A 19,019-nucleotide genomic window follows, 5' to 3' on the forward strand; every position below is an offset into this window, starting at 1 on the left:
TTTTTCTATTTATGTGTTTTGAGAATACTGCATCTGAGAAGGCTTGGGCTTTGGGCAGGACCATGTGCGGTTGAGCCTTAATCTCCATTTGAATTCTCAGCTAGAATCTGTAGATGCTCATGTGGCAGTAACACAAAAGTTACGACATGACAAATTTGTGTTCAAATATGTACCTTTTCTGTTTTTTATCAGATTGCGTTCTAATATTTTCTAAAGTCAAGCTCAACTAAATTTTTGACCAAAATTATAGTGAAAAATATCAATAACTATAATATCAAATGCACATAGTATGAAAATAGAGCTTATGGTGATTTAAATACTATAACTTTTACATTATGGATGCTAATATTTTTTTCTAAATAGTTAGTCATATTTTACAAAGTACTTTTTTTTTTTTTTTTTTTTTGCACAAAGAAGGGGTCAAGAAGACCCCGGAGAAACCTCAATTATCATCAGTGGTGGGTACAAATTTACAGACAAGCCCTTTTACATCACTCGCCCTAAAGAACCAGTAATTAGAAGATAAGGCCTGCCATCTTTCAGAAAACACCCTAGAACTAAAGATAAAAACGCAATCGAGTCCCTGGGCGTCACCACCACAAGTCGCCGGCGTCCTCCAAGCGTCGCCGCCGAAGAACAGGGCGCAGATGCCCGAACACCCAAGTCCGGCGAAGATCCATCGCTGCTGGACGCCTTGGAGCCACCGGGGACGCACCACTTGGTAGCAGCAACGCGCCGAGCTCCAGCAGGAAGGAAGCTGCAGGGCCTCCGAATCGGAGGTTGTTGATTTCAGGCCGCCATGCCGGCCATGGATAGCAGAGGCAGAAGTACCTCTAGCTGTGAAGAACAGGATGAAGCAGAACCACCGCCACCGCCTCTCCGTCGATCTGCAAAGGACAGCTCCATCAAGGGTTGCTTCCTCTTCTCCACCACCGTGGTGGCCAGGGAAAGCAAGATCCAGGACGGATCTATCCAGATCGAGAGAAAAGCCTGAGAGCTTTATTGGGGGAGTTGTGGTAGCACCGCCGCCCTTCGCCTCCGGCTCCGACCATCGGAGCGCCGCGACCGGAGCCGGGACGACCACAAGCCACCGGGAGCCTCTCCAACTCCGCCATGGCCAGACTCCCATGGGCATAACGCCATACTCCACAGGGGAAAACAAGCTAGATCTAAATCTAAAACTAGCCCTATCTACTCCGGCGCCCTTCCTTGACCATCTCCGGCCGGCTAATCCGGCGGAGGAGGCCTCGGAGCGGCCCGGCCAACGGAGGTCGACCCTCAACCTACTGTAGCTGGACGAGAGGGGGGAGGGGGGGAAATGAGAGCCGGCCCTACTGCTTTTACAAAGTACTTTGACTAAACTCAGAACACAAACTAATTGTAAACGGAGGTAATATTCTTCTCTTTTTTTTTTTTGAGGAAAAGGTACGTAATATTCTTCTCTTGCGTGCATACAAGCTGACTAATCTTGTTTTAAACCAAACATGTTTAAATGTCATTAAGTTTGTAAAAAATATCAATATCTACAGTACGTATTCGTATTGGTGTTAGGAATACGGATATCGGTCGAATACGGATCGCGGATACGTATTCGGTTGCCGGCCGGCTTCTTCTTGGAGCAAAAGTTGAATAGTCCAGCAGAGAACACACCAACGCATCAGATACCCGCAGTCTCCTCTCCTCACTCGCCTCGCCGCCCGCCGCCCGCCGCCCGCCGGAGAAGACGCCGCGAGGGCCATGGCGCCGGAGCCGGAGGACGACATCATGACCGAGAAGAACCCTCGCCCGCTCGACGAGGACGACATCGCGCTCCTCAAGACCTACGTGCGTGCCGCGACCCCCCCTCGGATCCCCTACCCTCTCTTGAATCTCGGTTTTGGTTCGGCGATCCGGTCTCGGGCTCGCGCCCAGGGTTGGTCTAGGGTTTGGGCTCCTGCTCTCTGGGGAAATCGCCGCTCCCCCTTCTGCGAATTTGCCGGGGGTTGGCCTGTTGATGCTTCGCGGTTCTGCGTGGGATCGCTGTTGATCCTGTTAGTTAGGGCTTCGATGCCGGCGACGGGATGTCGTTTTGTGCCCTCGTCTGTGCAGTAGAATTGGGTGTTTTAGGCGAAATATCTAGTGTTCCCTGCGTCGCTGTTGCTCAAGTTTGCTAATTCTGGCTGCTGTTGACAGGGGCTGGGGCCGTACTCCACGAGCATCAAGAGGGTCGAGAAGGAGATCAAGGAGAAGGCCAAGAAGATCAATGAACTTTGCGGTGCGTAAGGATTTTGATCATCTGTTATTGCCTAGTTTAGCTCTAGAGATGTAGCCCAATTTGCTGCTGAGCTAGAGGTTGATTGTTAGCACTTAGCACTTCGTACAGTTGTTTCACCTGGCATCTTACATTCAGATGGTACAAGGTTCCTAATTTTATTTACAGAAGACAGTGTGTATTGTGGATATACTGTTCATTATGATACAGTTTGTTTTTTTGTTTGCATAGTTTCATTGAACGAGCTAACCAACCATGACCTGATCTCATTGTCAAAGTTTGCTATTACATTTGAAGCGTCTGCACAGTTTTGAAGTTTATCTAGTTATTAGTACCCTATTAGGAGGGTAACACCTCCGAATTAGCTTTACCTGATCCGTATGCACTTCTATGAAATCTCAGGGATAAAAGAGTCGGATACTGGGCTGGCTCCGCCTAGCCAGTGGGATCTGGTGTCTGACAAACAGATGATGCAAGAAGAACAGCCATTACAAGTATATCACTTGGCCTAATGTGTTCTTACTACTTCCTACATTTGCACATTAGGTCCTATCATGCATAATAGTTAGGGTTATATTATTCTGTTTTTCTTCTGTATATGCGCCGCTGTGCTAATAAGTCATCTTCCTCACACTACAGGTAGCAAGGTGTACCAAGATTATAAGCCCTAATACTGATGATGCCAAATACATGATTAATGTTAAACAAATTGCAAAGGTATACCATGTTAATGTTGTCTTGTTTCAGTCGTATATCCCTAGATTCACGCCAGCCTCTTATGGTTTATTTTCGGATCATGCAGTTTGTGGTTGGATTGGGGGATAAAGTTTCCCCAACTGATATCGAGGAAGGGATGAGAGTCGGGTAGGTTACTACTTGTCTTTTGGTCTTAGTGTACCATGCATCTTTCATTCAGTTCAACCTGAGCAATCCTGGCCTGCTGTTTTATGTGTGTGACTTAAACCAAGCTATAAGGCTGCAGCATCTAGTATACTATACATGTAGGATGGGTTATATGCCATCATGTATGCAGATCAGTTTTTTTTTAAAGAATAGTTGACCAGTGGCTATTACTGGGATCTATCATTCATTCATAGCGTTATCTGAAGGCAGATGAAATTGATTATTTGCTCCCTAGTGTTATTTGAGTATTATTTGTTTTAAAGGGCAATGGCAATAATTAAAGACACAACCTCTGTAAGCAGTAGCCTTGGCTTAGGTACAAGTTCAATTTGTTGCTCATGAATCCAGAATATTAAGCAAGGAACTTACTGCCCTACATGATCTTTAGAGCTAGCAAATTTAACTAAACTAAAAATGATTTTATGACTCGTTTTCTTTTTAGATAAACATAATTGATGCTACCTATGCTATTTTCCTGTGCTTGTTCACTATCATTCTCACGTTGTGGATTTTTCATCTCTTAATGCAGTGTTGATCGAAACAAGTACCAGATTCAAATTCCTTTGCCACCCAAAATCGACCCAAGTGTTACAATGATGACTGTTGAGGAAAAGCCTGATGTGACATATAACGATGTTGGTGGATGCAAAGATCAGATTGAAAAAATGCGCGAGGTATGCCAAAGTATTTAGGAACTTGTAATTAGTCTCTACATTCTAGTACTGGACTTTCTTTATTTATTCTTTGCTTAACAAATTTTCGCAGGTTGTTGAGCTTCCTATGCTCCACCCAGAAAAGTTTGTAAAACTTGGCATTGACCCTCCGAAAGGCGTCCTTTGCTATGGTCCGCCTGGTACTGGCAAGACTCTTCTTGCTAGAGCTGTAGCCAATCGCACAGATGCTTGTTTTATCCGTGTAATTGGAAGCGAATTAGTTCAGAAGTATGTGGGTGAAGGCGCTAGGATGGTTAGGGAGTTGTTTGAGGTATACTCACCGCTGCAGATATCCTATGGGGATTTATCTATTTTCTTGGACTAGAATGTTCTGCCTTATCAACAGTCATTCTGATATCTAAATTTGTACTATTGTAGATGGCTCGCTCAAAGAAAGCTTGCATTATCTTCTTTGATGAAGTTGACGCTATTGGTGGAGCTCGCTTTGATGATGGGGCTGGGGGAGATAATGAGGTTCAGCGTACTATGCTAGAAATTGTGAACCAGCTTGATGGGTTTGATGCTAGAGGGAATATAAAGGTTCTCATGGCTACTAACAGGTACTCATCTACCCATTCTTACGCTTTTCATGATGGTCCAATATGGTACGGTGCTCACCTTATGATTCAGAAACTTCAGTGATCTACATAAGAATATGTTATTTAAACATTTTCATGCATTCAGGAATTTATTGCAGTGAGAACACTGGCTACATTAATAAAGCTGACAAGCTAACAGCATTTTCTGTTTTGCAGGCCTGATACATTGGACCCTGCACTTCTACGTCCTGGTCGTTTGGACAGAAAGGTTGAATTTGGCTTGCCTGACTTGGAGGGCCGCACTCAAATATTCAAGATACACACACGCACTATGAACTGCGAGCGAGATATCCGGTTTGAGCTACTGGCGCGACTCTGCCCAAACTCCACTGGTGAGTACATCAACCTGCATCTAAATGGTTTCTGTTAGATTTGATTTGGCTGTTTCAGGCATCTTCTGGGATCCGGCCATCGAATCATCTCAGCTAGCCAGTCATGTTGACATGTCCTTCTGTTCGTTGTTTCAGGTGCTGATATAAGAAGTGTCTGCACAGAAGCTGGCATGTATGCCATCCGTGCCCGCAGGAAGACCGTGACAGAGAAGGATTTCCTCGACTCGGTGAACAAGGTCATAAAGGGGTACCAGAAGTTCAGTGCGACCCCGAAATACATGGTGTATAATTAAGCAAACAGGCTTTCTTTCATTTCTGTACATGTTCACATCCATGTTGCAACAGTGTGTTGATTTTCATATCCCTTTGTCGCGTTGGTGGTTTGTAGTAGATGACATCTCTTTAGCTTTCTGTAATGCTGGTCGGAAAGACATTTCTCTACGCAGTAGAACTTTTTTTAACAAAGGAAACACGTCCGAAAATCAGAATTGCACATGACTGTATGCACAGCGATGTAGGTGTGCCAACAACTTCCCTCCGCTTATCTCTGTAATTTCTTGGTCGTCTTCAATTCAATTGTCCAACACAATTTTCTCCAAAATTAATGATCATATAGTAGATACAAGTAGAGACAAGGCACTCCAGTTTTAAGAAAATGTAAAAAAAGCCACAAAATTTAACGGCCAGGAACTAGGAGTCGAACTTGTAGAACTTGGAAGACTGGAGGCCGGCGGTGAAGTTGAAGTATCTGAGCGTCTGCGCCCAGCGCGGGTTGTCCTTGAGGCGGTGCACGGCGATGGTGTCCGGCACGAGCTGGTGTGCGCACTCGGTCGCCGGCACCGACAGCGGGTGGTCGTACATGGCGGGCTTGGCGTTGAACCTGTTCTTGGCCTTGCCGCCGGACTTGAGCCACTCCCCGACCATCCTGTCCTCCGTCCCGACGGTGCGCCCCCGCGTCACGTCCTCCGCCGCCGCGATCCACGCCACCAGGTCCCACGACAGCGCGTACCCCATGCCGGACATGTACCACCCCCGCCTGGTGTCCCTGCTGCCGCACGGGATGGTGGCGCCGTAGTACGCGTCCTCCCGCGGCATGGCCCCCAGCGACGCCGCCAGCTCCGGCAGCCGGAAGAAGATGTCGTCGTCGGCCTTCATCACGTAGTCGTAGGGCGCGTCGGCGTAGAGGGACGCCGCCGCGGTGAAGAAGGCGTGCGTCTTGCCGCCGTCCATGTTCTCGGCGCAGGCGTCGAGCACGATGATGTCGCCGCGCGCGAGGATCTCGAGCGGGACCAGCACCCGCTGGACGTCCGTGGACAGGCGGCAGAAGACGAAGCGGACGTCGATCTGCGCGGCGAGGGGCGGGGAGGTGGAGGCGAGCTGGCGGCCGTAGACCATGCGGAGGAGGTGCCGCCGCTCGTAGAAGTCGGCCGAGGTCAGGATGCCGATGAGGAGCCGGAAGTCGGGTTTGCCGACGGCGGCGGTCTCGTTAGCGGTGGTGTCCGCTGGTGCCGGGCTGCAGGAGCCAATGAGCGCCTGCAGCTCGAACTCCTTGGGGTAGACGACGAGGTAGATGATGCCGAGGAGGAGGAGCGGGAGCAGGATGAGTCCTTTGCTGGAGATGGACAGCTTGGGGAAGCCGGCGCGGTTCGTCCTCATGGCGGGTTGCTGGTCTCCTCCACCTCCTCCATGCTTACTCGCGTCGCTGGCCATGCATGAACTTGAGAAGATTGCTCGGCGCCGGCCGGAGAAGAAGAAGAAGAAGAAGCCAGTGTGTGTGGCCTGCGCGCAAGTGGGCGGGCGCGCGGGGCTCTAGGTATGTAGGAATAGGTAGATAGCTTGGTGAAATGAAGCTCGTCGTGTGATGGATGCGTGGTTGACTCGCGGCTTGCGGGTGTAGGGAGAGCTTGGAATGCACGATAAATGGCCACGCTTTGCGTAAAGGTTGTGAGGGGAACGGGAGACGCGGCAGGAGAAGCAAAACTTCTACAACCCGTGCACAAACGTCAACTTGTATCAATTCCGTCCATTTTTACATAGGCACCTCGAGGACAGGGCCGGCCTCACTAGTCCCAGTTTGTGAGGGCTTTTAGAGCATCTTCACTCGTTGGCGCTTTTAGTCGCCACCGTCAACGACGCTTGGTGGGTTGATGCGCGCCGAAACGAAGAGCTGCGTAACACCAACGGCCTCATGGGGCCGCTCACATCGTGAAACAAGGACGGGCGCATCCGTTTCTGGGGTGTGCCGGGTGCACCTTCTTCGCCATCCTCAATTGCCTACGCGTCGGCGCTCCTAGGCTCGAGATGTCGCCGTCCCCGCCTTAGTCGACATCGAGGTGGAGAACCTCGCTTTCGTCCTCCTCCCACTCTTCGTTGTCAGGGCTGGCACGCTCGACACCGGCCTCCTCCTACCGTGTCTCCCCCTATCCCGTGCCGAAGCGCGAGGTGAAGGAGGAGTACGAGACTCTGACGCCATGGCACAAACGTGGCAGCAGCGGCGTCGGCATTACAATCCGCAAGCCGGTGCCGCGGCAACAACGCGCCGACCGTTTATGCCCGAAGCCGGAAGTGAAGGAGGAGGAGAACGACGAGGTGGCGGTGCTCCTCCGAAAGTAGCGACTCCTCGCAACCAGCGACGACCTCGACGACATTCCGGGATACATCGTCGTGTACATATCGTCCTTGAATAACCACATCATCTGGGCAGGGAACATCAAGGACGTGATCGCCATGTCCATCCGCGAGAACGGCGGGCCGCTCATCGACCTCACGCACGACGACAGGAAAGCTGGTCCTAGCAGTGCGGTGAAGGAGGATCCCGCCGACCCTCGTGACAAGCAGGACGTTCTGACCGACAACGATTACAACTTCTTCCAGTAGTTCGACCGCTCCGACCACCACATACGCATTAGTTTATGTTTATGTTTAAATTTGGTCGGATTTCATTCAGATCTTTGTAATATATAATAAATTTGAATGAATTGGAATGTTTCTGGTTTTTTAAACTACTATTTGGGGGACGGGACTGGAAACAGATATGTGATACGTCTCAAACGTATCTATAATTTCTTATGTTCCATGCTACTTTTATGATGATACTCACATGTTTTATACACACTTTATGTCATTATTATGCATTTTCCGGAACTAACCTATTAACAAGATGCCGAGGTGCCAGTTCCTGTTTTCTGCTGTTTTTGGTTCCAGAAAGGCCGTTCGGGCAATATTCTCGGAATTGGACGAAACAAAAGCCCACGATCTTATTTTCCCCGGAAAGTTCCAGAACACCGAAGGAGAGCCGGAGGGGGGCCAAGGGGGACCCACACCATAGGGGGGCGCGGGTCCCACCCTGGCCGCGCCGCCATGTGGTGAGGGAGCCCTGGCGCCCTTCCGACTCCGCCTCTTCGCCTATATAACCCCTCGTGACCTAAAAACTCGACACCAATCGACGAAACTCCAGAAAGACTCCAGGGGCGCCGCCACCATCGCGAAACTCCAATTCGGGGGACAGAAGTCTCTGTTCCGACACGCCGTCGGGACGGGGAATTGCCCCCGGAGTCATCTCCATCGACACCACCGCCATCTTCATCGCCGTTGCTGTCTCCCATGATGAGGAGGGAGTAGTTCTCCCCCGAGGCTGAGGGCTCTACCGGTAGCTATGTGGTTCATCTCTCTCTCTCTCCCATGGTGTGATCTTTATGTGATCATGAGCTTTGTATCACTATTAATCTATGTGCTACTCTAGTGATGTTATTAAAGTAGTCTATTCCTCCTCCATGATGTAAAGAGGACAGTGTGTGCATCATGTAGTACTTGGCGTAGGTTATGATTGTAATCTCTTGTAGATTATGAAGTTAACTATTACTATGATAGTATTGATGCGATCTATTCCCCCTTTCATAGCTATTGTTGACAGTGTGTATGTTATGTTAGTACTCGGTCTAAATTGCAACGGTCTATTATGCACTCTAGAGGTTACTTTAATATGAACTCCGGATGTTGTGGAGCTTGTTTACTCCGGCTTGAGGTGTGCTTTTATAGCCCTATACAATAAATGGTGTTTGTTATCCAACAAGAGAGTGTAGAGTAGTTTTATTATGTGATCATTGTTGAGAGTGTCCACTAGTGAAAGTATGATCCCTAGGCCTTGTTTCCAAATATCAAATCACCGTTTATTTACTGTTCTACTGCATGTTTACTTGCTGCCATACTTATTTCAAATTGTTATTACCACTCATATTCATCTATATCACTTGCATCTTACTATCTCTTCGCCGAACTAGTGCACCTATACATCTGACAAGTGTATTAGGTGTGTTGGGGACACAAGAGACTTCTTGTATTGTAATTGCAGGGTTGCTTGAGAGGGATATCTTTGACCTCTACCTCCCTGAGTTCGATAAACTTTGGGTGATTCACTTAAGAGAAACTTGCTGCTGTTTTACAAACCTCTGCTCTTGGAGGCCCAACACTGTCTACAGGAATAGAAGTGTGCGTAGACATCAATATGCCCCAAAAAACGGCACCACATGGCCGCGGCCTGCAAACGCTCAATCCGGCTTGTGCCGGATGCGGTTTGAAACGCAATTGGAAATACTCTTAGTACATTTGTACGTATACTTTTTATGTCGCGCAATTTAAAGTAATTCTAGAAAATATAGATGCCTTAAGTCAGATTAGCTCTACTGTGACTCCTCTTACCAAAGCAAATATTTCAATATTTACTCTTTAAGCCATACAATTTAATGATTTTTAATAATTCTAGAAAATATAGAAGGCTCAAGCTGAACTTACAGTGCCTCTACTTCGACTCCTTTTAACAAAAGAATGTTTCAATTTTTTTTTTTGAAGCTGAGTTTCCTCACTGCATATTTTTATAAAAATGTATATACTTACAAATGTAGTGCTCGAGGGTAGCACCAGAAAAAAATAGCAAAAACTAAGCTATGAAATTAAAGAAAGCTGTCAACCCTGGCCCTAAGACCCATATATGAGTTCCTCTTAGCCTTGTGAACCAGAAGGGCCATTTCATCTTTAAACTTTCGCCCGCATCGATATAAGCGTGGATTGACCCCCTTAAAGATGAAGTCATTCCTTGTGATCCAAATAGACCAGGAAATTAGTATTATAATCTCCATGGAGAAAGGCTACTGTATTTGTGCCTTCAGACTCTAAATAGTATCCTGAACCGAACTGTGCACATTATCAGGTAGTGGAGCCCATCTAGAGCATAGGTATTGCCAGCAGCAAACCGCAAAGGAGTAAAGTGAAGAACAGATGATCTCTTGTTTCTAGAACAGATTCATTACACATTATGCAGGTGTAGTTAGGCATGATTTTTTTTCCTTTGCAACATAGCTCTGGTATTCAATCTGTTATGGAGTAGTAGCCAGAAAAAACTCTGTGTTTATTCTGGCAGCAGCTTTTCTAGAGCCATGACATAGCAGGTATTACAGGCCCTTGCCGCATCAAAGATTTGTATATAGAACAAACCTTGTATCCAGGAGTAGTCACTATCCATTGATCCTTCTCTGGTGACAAGTGTGTGGCTTGAATGAGAGTGAGAAATTGATGACATTCATTCATAGCTTCTACTAACAGAGGCAAGTGGAAGAGGATGCAACATCAACTGTGCTAAAAACATCCTGGACTGATTGTGTGATATCCTTGACAAAGGTAAAAAGAAAAGGCCACTTATCTGAAAAGATATCTGAAGTCCATTTATCTAACCAAAAAAGAATAGTTGTACCACTTTTGAGCAGGCAGGATGCCATGTTCTTGTAAGTAGCAAGTTACTTAAGACAATCTCTCCACCAAAAGGAAATGTCTCTATGTCGAAGAGGCGGCAAAGCATTCTGATAATAAGATTCGCACACCAAATTCACCAAAGAAATATTATCCTGATTATAAAACTTATGTATATGCTTCAAAGGCAGACAATCATTCTGAACTGACAATTTGAGCACTCCTAACCCACCCTGGTCCTTTGGCCGATAGACCATGTCCCATGATGCCAGTGGTGGAGTTTTACTGTCCAGATCCTTATTTCTCCATAAACAATGTCTTATGGATTTTTCACACTCATCCAGGATCCTTTGATAAATCTTGAGTGTACTCATACGGAAAATTGGTAAAGAGGATATGACTGAGTTTACAAGTCTTAATTTTCTCCCATAATTCAAGTACATAGCACATGAAGGCAGCCTTCTCTGAATAGACATTATAAGTGGCATAAAGTATTCCTTCCTTGGCTTGGTAATACTCAGAGGAAACCCTAGATACACAAATGAGAGATTGCCAAGCTGACAGTTGAGAGCAAAAGTAAAAATACTCACTCTATCATCAGGGATATTGATGGGAATCAAATTAGATTTATCATAATTCACCTTAATAGTGCCCGCACCTTGTCCTAATTACCTCGGATTTCCATGGATTATCATCGCATTACATATGTTTCAACCAAGTATCACAAAGGGGTACCTCTATGCCACTTGTACAAAGGTCCAAGGAGATAAATCGCATTTGATTTCTCGATTTTGATAGATCTCAACTTAAGGACATCCATACCGGGACAACATAGAAAACAGATAATGGACTCCTCTTTTTAATGCTTTAAGCATTCAACAATAATAATATTCTCATAATAGATTTTGAGAATTTGAGTGTCCAAGCTGAAACTTCCACCATGATACATGGCTTTGGTTGGCGACCCAATGTTCTTCTCTAACAATATGCATACTCGAACTATTTCAACTCATGGCAAATCTCCCTTACTTCAGACAAGACGAACATGCATAGCAATTCACATGATATTCAACAAAGGTGTGACAGGTTGATGGCGTCCCCAGATAACATGGTTACCGCTCAACAAGCAACTTCTAAGAACTAAGATACATAAGTGATATGTTCCTTAACACTATAGTTTTTAGGCTACTTTCCCATGAGCTCTATATTGGAAAAACAAGGAATAAATTTTTGAAAGGTTTTAAAGGTAGTACACAAGCAATTTACTTTGGAGTGGCGATACAATACCACATATAGGTAGATATGGTGGACACGATTGGCATTTTTGGTTTTTGGGAGTTGGATGCACGAGTAGAGCTCATACTCAGTACAAAAGAAGGCTAGCAAAAGAAAGGGGGCGACTGACTAAGAGAGCAATAATGGCCATAATCATGCATAGCGACAAAACTTATTAATCAAAGCATATGGTGATATTAAAAATAAAAAACTAAATGATCATCAAGTAAACTCAATTGAAACATCAAAGGAGATCTTTCATTTGCATCACTATTAATATGAGACTTCTTACTCGTATCCAATACCAATTAACTTATTTGGAACAACTCTCGTAGATAATATTCAATAGATATCAGAGAGATAAATTCACTTGCATATAGAAAACCAACAAGCTCTGAACATAATATGAATGAAAAACTAGAGCTTAAACGCAGTACTCGCAAAAATAGAACGCTCATTGAACATATGAGTGAAAACTAGAGCGTTCATGCAATTAAAGCGGAGCGTGTCTCTCTCCAAAACAAATATGATGGATCCAACTTTATTGATCAGCAAACAAAACAAAACAAAACACACACAAAAAAACGCTCCAAAAATAACACATAATGCATGAAGCAATAAAAATATAGCGCACTGAAAAATAGTAGATTTGAGCAAGTATCCATTCATCCTCATGTACTTGATCCATATTATTACTATGATCATGTTGCTTACCTCCATGTGTGAGTAGATTCCTTTCTTCTTGGGGAGTAATGGTGAAACACTAGCAAATATTATGTCTTGGATAAAGATAATTTATAGTTTTCATTCATGATTGTGTGTATTAGTTAACTCTCTCGATGTTATGTGTTGTGCACCATGTAACATTTGCCTACATGACGGGAGAGAAAATTACTCTTGGCTAGATGATGTTGTTGAAGGTGCTAAGTGACATGTCTCATGCTCCCTGAGAATCCTTTTATAATACCGCTTCACTCCATAACCAAACTCGCATGTTCTTGTTTACTTTTAGTTTCAGTTTACTTACTCTTGTAGTCTTGTTTAATTATTTTACTTTTAGTCACCTTAAACTCTATCAAGCATTCCACCTCTATCAAGTTATATAGTAGGCTATTCCCAAACATCGTTTTGGGTGCGAACATGGCCACATTGACAACACTGCTGCATGGTCCAGTGGTTACCATTTGCAAAGCTTCCATGGGAAAATTTTAAATAAATATTTGGTGCTACAAGTAATGCAATAACCATGGTTGATGCAGGAAACCCGTCATCAAATACCCTAATATTTCTCTTGGTGAATACTAATAACTTTTAGGTAATTTGTGTGTGACCAAATGGCGGAGCCTGAAGGAGATTGTTAAGAGTTCCAGAAAACCAATCATGCTCATTTAAAATTTAATGTAAATAGATATCCTTAAGAAATATCTAGTACAGGGGGCATGCCCCCCCCCCCCCCCCCACCTAAAAGTTGATTTATAAAAACTTATCGATCTTCGTTATCCAAACAACTAGCTGATGGTCATAAAAATGAAAGCAAAAAACTCAAAGTACGAGATTAATCTCCTCCATTCTTTTCCATTCCCTAAATGAAAGAAAATCCAAAAAATATGGGTACCTAGCTGGCGCCTCACCATCCCCGTTAAACCTGCAGGTCATGGAGGCGAGTGGTGAGTATGCGGCAAACCATGGTGACGCCTTTGACAAGAAAGGGGCTAGCGATTGCCAAATACTTGTGATAGGAGGAGCGTTGCTGATTGTGGCTAAGGTGTTTCTGTACCGCGTTTATCGCTTCGTCACGCTAGAGACACAACTTCGAAGATGAAAGATTCCCTTCGCCTTGTACCCGCTGTGGGAATGGCGTACCCAGCCGGAATGTGCATACCGTTTGTGCGGTATGCATTTCTTACTTTGGCTAGTGCGCCCATGTCCCCCTCCTCCTAGCGTGCGGGTATGTGTTCCACCATGGCTGCCTCACGACGAAGGTGGCACGGGAGAGCCTGCGCTGCCCACTGTGCATGGCAACAATAGCATGACGCCTGGAGAGTGGAGGTGATATATTGAGGCTGATGTATTGAGCTATTTGAACTTAATATGAGTTTGATAGTTTTAATGTATATTGATTTGTATTTACCGTTATTTGTATGACATGTGAGTATGGTAAGCCAATTAGGGATTTATATATATCTTATATTAGCTGAATGTCCGTGTGTTGCTACAGTTTTTTTAAAAAAATTATGAGTATACCTATCTCACGTATAAACATAAAATGCCCAGAAGACCAATCATGTTTAAACTTTAAGTAATATTTAAAATTTAGCTTAAACATATATCTTTGAGAAATTTTTAGAGTAGGGGACCGTGCCCCCCCCAGCCCTAGGCTTTCGCCATTGTGAACAAGGGGCCCTTGGTACATGTCGCCCTGGGGCTTTCGAAATCTATGGACCGGCCCTGCTCGAGGAGTAGGTGACAAAAAATTAGAAACAAAATTTTGCGTGTACATCTAGATATTCTACGTCCACACACAAGTTTTCGTGAAAAACATTTTTGTGTCCCCTGTAAAAAGACAAATTTCGATGCTCCAACATGACTATTGATAGGAGATCTTTTTGTATTTTTGCACATGCCACATAAAATATTATTTTTTCTCAAAAACATGTGTAGGGGTATAGAATGTTCGAATGTACACGCAATATTTTTCCGAAATTTTTGATATTTTTTAAATTGGTTTTTGTGCATTTTTCATAATAGATTCATATGGGCCTAAGATCCAAACAACCACCTTGGATGTAATAGTAACTAAAATGGAGTCTAACTTTCAGTTGTAATGCAATTTTAGTTTTGCTATAAGATATTTGGCTTCCAATACTAGCTCGAAATAAGACGAATTACTAATGTATCACCACATTTTTTCACTGCTTATAAACTCTTGAATAAATACAATTACTGGAAAGTTCATCATTATTTATGAACAACTACGGACATTGTATGCGAGATCACCTATGAGTAGACCCAAAAACAGTAGAAGGCCCACGGTGAATCTAGCCAATGGAAGAATCTTATACTAGGCAAAGGTAGCCAAAGTCCATCATAAGGTCGCTAGCATGATAGGGTAGTCCGACTCCTCAACCTGGTTTGACTAGAAGACTCCTCAATCATCACCAGGACGGCGGACTCACGAACCACACCAAGACCGGTGAGGCCAACATAAAAGCCGGCCATGATTACTGACGTTACCAAACAATCAGGGCATGAGTTCATAACAACGTCACTACGGCATCATTAAATTGTTACCATGTAATTATGGATATAGTGTGCCACTAAGCATTTATTGTAACTGGGGTGTGGCAGGCTGGCAGCCTATATAAACCACACCTAGGGATTGGATTCAGACATACAACCACACGGTCCACACCATACCAATGCGCTCTGTATAACCATCATCATCCATCAACAATTGAGATCATACAAGAAGGAGTAGGGTGTTCCCTCATCGAGAAAGGCCCGAACCTTGGTATACATCGTTGTGCCATCATGTTTTCTCATTCTCCATGCAACTTGCCTATAAATTTGCTTAGCCATCCCCGATGACTGATGTTGGTAAAATACCATGAGAGACACTGTGCACACAAGTATTGTTGAACCTTTGAATTTACGTGGAGGAATTAAGATAGCTCAAGCTTTTGAGGTGCTCGACAATGACAGTTAGAGAAATGAAAAGGTTTTCTTTTTTAGGCAAACACCTTTGGAGAAGGAGTGCTTATATACGTCCACAAAAAAACTACTACTTCCATACCGGTTTATAAGGGTATTACGTATTTTGAGAAAAAACTTCCCGTTATGATTTTTGTGGAATATATAATACTTCCTCCGTCCTTAAATAAGTGAACGTCTAGCTTTAAACTTTATCGACAAAAAAATATACTTATATCTTTTCAATGCACTTTAAAGTTGCAAAAATTACTTCTCTCTCGTCGAGCAGAAATCAAACCCACTAACACATGTTCTCCTCGTTTTCTACATACACTTAGTTTATTAGAGGTGAAAGAATTAAAAAGAAATAAGATGTTGATTTGCATCTTCTTAATATATTTTTCACTCCATTTCATAATTTATCTTAAAAAATCCGTATGTACACTTATTCGTGGATTGAGGAACTGCATCTTATATTTTGTTGACCAAATCAACGGTTAAAGTTTCTCCTCAAAATACGTAATACCCTAATAAACCGGTATGGAGGAGGTAGTTGTTTTTCGTGGCACATGGCCGTCAGGAATTTCAAGCGGAGTTCCAGACCCTTCAGCATATATATTTCAATTGGGACCAAACTCTCCGGGCCAGATAATGAACCGTTGGGTCTCAATTTTGTAGAGGAAAAAGAAGATAGGGTGTTTATTTATATGAAAACAGATTTATACGTGATATCCCTTTGTTCAACGAGAATACCCCTCTTAATAGTGCAACATACACATGACTCAAGCAAGTACTGCATGCAGTGAAGCTTGCTTGCGCTTTTCCTCTTTTTGAAATGAGGGGTCTCTTTCCACATTCCATTGCTCCCCATAGGACTAAATCCTATGTTTACACTTGTAAGTTTCATTAATCCCCTAATTTTAGCGGCATCTTCAGTAAAATCAATTGAGCACAAAAGATGTTCTTCCAGATGTGAGAAATCGATGTTTGGACGACAAGTGGTTGGATGGTGAAAAACTTTATGTGTTCAGTTTTACCCTGAATAAGTTTTTTGTCCAAAATAAGCATGCTACCTTTGCCTATGTTTTAGGAAGAGGGGAAAAAAACGTGAGCTTCTCTTTTAGTCCATCATCTCGGTAATATCTTGGTTTATCTTTCGTATGCTCGATTCGATATAGTCGTTCAAGTAAGAATTCCTCCAAAATTAATGAGATCGATATAGAAATATAGATACAAGTAGAATTGAAACATGCCTCTTTTATAAACTGTAAAAATCCCCAAAATTAATGAGTCTAGCCGTCAGCTAGCTTAGGCGTCGAACTTGTAGAACTTGGATGACTTGAGCCCCGCGGTGAAGTTGAAGTAACCGAGCGCGTGCGCCCACCTGGGGTTATCCTTGAGACGGTGCACGGCGATGGTGTCCGGCACGAACGCGTGGGAGCAACTGTCTATGGGCACCGGCAGCGGGTAGTCGTACATGGCGGGCTTGGCGTTGAACCTGTTCCTCCCCTTGCCGCCGAGCCTCAGCCACTCGCCGGTCATCTTGTCCTCCGTCCCGACGATGCGGCCCTTGGTCACCTCCTCCGCCCCGGCCAGCCACTCCACCAGGTCCCACGACAGCGCGTACCCCATGCCGGACATGTACCCCTTGCTCGGGTCCATGCTGCCGCAGGGGATGGTGGCGCCGTAGTACATGTCCTGGCGCGGCATGGCGCCCAGCGACGCCACCAGCTCCGGCAGCCGGAACATGATGTCGTCGTCGGCCTTCATGACGTAGTCGTAGGGCGCGTCGGCGTAGAGGGAGGCCGCGGCGGTGAAGAAGGTGTGGGTCTTCCCGCCGTTGAGGTTCTCCTCGCAGGCGTCGAGCACGATGATGTCGCCGTGCGTGAGGATCTCGAGCGGGATGAGCACCCGCTGGTCGTCCTTGTAGAGGCGGCAGAAGACGAAGCGCACGTCGATCTGCGCGGCGAGGTCCGGGGAGGCGAGCTGCAGGCCGTAGACCATGCGGAGGAGGTGGCGGCGCTCGTAGAAGTCGGCGCGGGTGAGGATGCCGATGAGGAGCCGGAAGTCGGGCTCCCGGGCGTACGCGTGGACGGTCGTTGAGGAGCCATTGGCGGCGGCGGTGTAGGCGTTTGGTGGTTGGCCGCAGGAGCTCATGAGCGCCTGCAGCTCGAACTCCTTGGGGTAGACGATGAGGTAGATGAAGGCGAGGAGGAGGACGGGGAGCAGGATGAGAGCCTTGCTGGAGGCCGACAGCCTCGGGAAGCCATGGACACCCTGCTTCCTCATCGCGGCTTGATGCTTCGCGTCGTTGGCCATGGACCTGAGGAGATTGCTCGGCGCCGGCATTGCGTGATTGATCGCAGAATAGGCTAATGTATGTGGTGCGCTAGTGGCCGGCCGGGGCTAGCTAGCAAGCTAGCTTAGCTCGGTGTAATGAAGCTAGCTTCTCGTGTGATGCGTGGGGGAGCTTCGTGTGCACGATAGGATCTCACGCTTTGCGTAAAGGCTGCGGGGCGCGCCGACCGCGCCATGCGAGGGCGCCGGATCTTGGGGGAACCTCGCGGGGAGTCAACGCGCACATCGATCAACCCGTCTTGTTGCCACCGGCACCATTCAAACTGACAGATCGATGCAGCGAATGATTAGACTTGACTCAAAATGCACATTCATACAATATTTTCTTATGTTTTGGAAAACCGTGTTCATGTTCAAAATACCAGATACTTGTGGTTTCGCGGGAGTATCTAGTAGTGAGTGTATGTACAAATTTGTGAGTGTATGTGTCTGTACTCTGTTTCGCAAAAAAAATATTGTACACATTTGCAAACGGAAAATGATCTGATTCCTCCGGGGGATCGCGTCCTCCCCATCCTCCGCACTCAGCACAGGACGCGTGTCCTGTAGGGCCCACCTTACCGTTTCCTGGCCCATCGCTTTTCTCCCCACGACCCTATCTTCTGCACGCGACATAGATCGAGAGAGCAGCGCTTCCCCAACTCCATGGGCGACCACGCCCGAGGCGCCGGCGCTTGCGCCCAACGCTGGTGTCCGTCCCCATCGCCGTCGCCCAACTACCGCACACCCCATCTCCGGTCCCTGTGGATACCTTCGCCGCACGCCCTGGATCTCGCCGCCGCGCCACCATAGGCACCCGCTGCCACGCGGCGAGGCCGAGCTCCGGCTACCGGCGGGGAGTAGCAGCATGGTTTGCTGCTCCGTCGCCCCGCCGCGCTCACGACCTCGTGCTGCTCATCCCCCGCGCCCATGGCGCTCAAAACCTCGTGTTGCTCCCCCCCCGCGCCCACGGCGGCACGACATCATGCTCCTCCTCTGCCGCACCTATAACCGTCGCCGCCGGGACTCTCATCACCGGCGTCCATCCGCTAAGGCGGCACGAGCCTTCCTCGTCTTGCTCGGGCCACAAGCGACAGTGGTTCGCGGCCTCTACTGTTTGTGCTATTGTTCGATGCTAGGAAGCCAGGGCGGAGATGCTACCAGACGTTCATGGTGA

The 19,019-nt window shown here is 46.1% G+C and overlaps 3 protein-coding genes across 3 annotated transcripts; 1 reads left to right on the forward strand and 2 right to left on the reverse strand.

Annotated features, from left to right (window-relative positions):
* The first annotated feature begins 1,667 nt into the window (after positions 1-1,667).
* LOC127305670 (26S proteasome regulatory subunit 7A) lies at positions 1,668-5,243 on the forward strand. Its single transcript, XM_051336179.2, has 10 exons — positions 1,668-1,824; positions 2,173-2,254; positions 2,654-2,745; positions 2,891-2,968; positions 3,054-3,115; positions 3,684-3,828; positions 3,920-4,138; positions 4,246-4,427; positions 4,623-4,798; positions 4,934-5,243. Exons 1-10 carry the CDS (start codon positions 1,738-1,740, stop codon positions 5,089-5,091), a joined length of 1,281 nt encoding a protein of 426 aa, XP_051192139.1. The 5' UTR covers positions 1,668-1,737; the 3' UTR covers positions 5,092-5,243.
* Positions 5,244-5,364: 121 nt separating this feature from the next.
* Positions 5,365-6,596, reverse strand: LOC127305671 (beta-1,3-galactosyltransferase pvg3-like). Its single transcript, XM_051336180.2, has one exon. It carries the CDS (start codon positions 6,506-6,508, stop codon positions 5,489-5,491), a length of 1,020 nt encoding a protein of 339 aa, XP_051192140.1. The 5' UTR covers positions 6,509-6,596; the 3' UTR covers positions 5,365-5,488.
* Positions 6,597-16,719: 10,123 nt separating this feature from the next.
* On the reverse strand, positions 16,720-17,970 carry LOC127309234 (beta-1,3-galactosyltransferase pvg3-like). The gene has a single exon (XM_051340157.2). The coding sequence runs from the start codon at positions 17,852-17,854 to the stop codon at positions 16,814-16,816; it is 1,041 nt and encodes a 346-aa protein (XP_051196117.1). The 5' UTR covers positions 17,855-17,970; the 3' UTR covers positions 16,720-16,813.
* Between the last annotated feature and the right edge of the window lie 1,049 nt (positions 17,971-19,019).

The sequence above is a fragment of the Lolium perenne genome, chromosome 6 (assembly GCF_019359855.2).
Source record: "Lolium perenne isolate Kyuss_39 chromosome 6, Kyuss_2.0, whole genome shotgun sequence".
NCBI classification, from domain to species: Eukaryota; Viridiplantae; Streptophyta; class Magnoliopsida; order Poales; family Poaceae; genus Lolium; species Lolium perenne.

What these genes read in the sequence shown, in the direction of transcription:
- LOC127305671 (XM_051336180.2), bottom strand. Translation starts at nt 6,508, where the DNA reads ATGGCCAGCGACGCGAGTAAGCATGGAGGAGGTGGAGGAGACCAGCAA.
- LOC127309234 (XM_051340157.2), bottom strand. Translation starts at nt 17,854, where the DNA reads ATGCCGGCGCCGAGCAATCTCCTCAGGTCCATGGCCAACGACGCGAAG.
- LOC127305670 (XM_051336179.2), top strand. Translation starts at nt 1,738, where the DNA reads ATGGCGCCGGAGCCGGAGGACGACATCATGACCGAGAAGAACCCTCGC. An exon ending in ATGTTAAACAAATTGCAAAG is followed by an intron (nt 2,969 to 3,053) that starts GTATACCATGTT and finishes CGGATCATGCAG; the next exon opens with TTTGTGGTTGGATTGGGGGA. An exon ending in GAGGAAGGGATGAGAGTCGG is followed by an intron (nt 3,116 to 3,683) that starts GTAGGTTACTAC and finishes CTCTTAATGCAG; the next exon opens with TGTTGATCGAAACAAGTACC.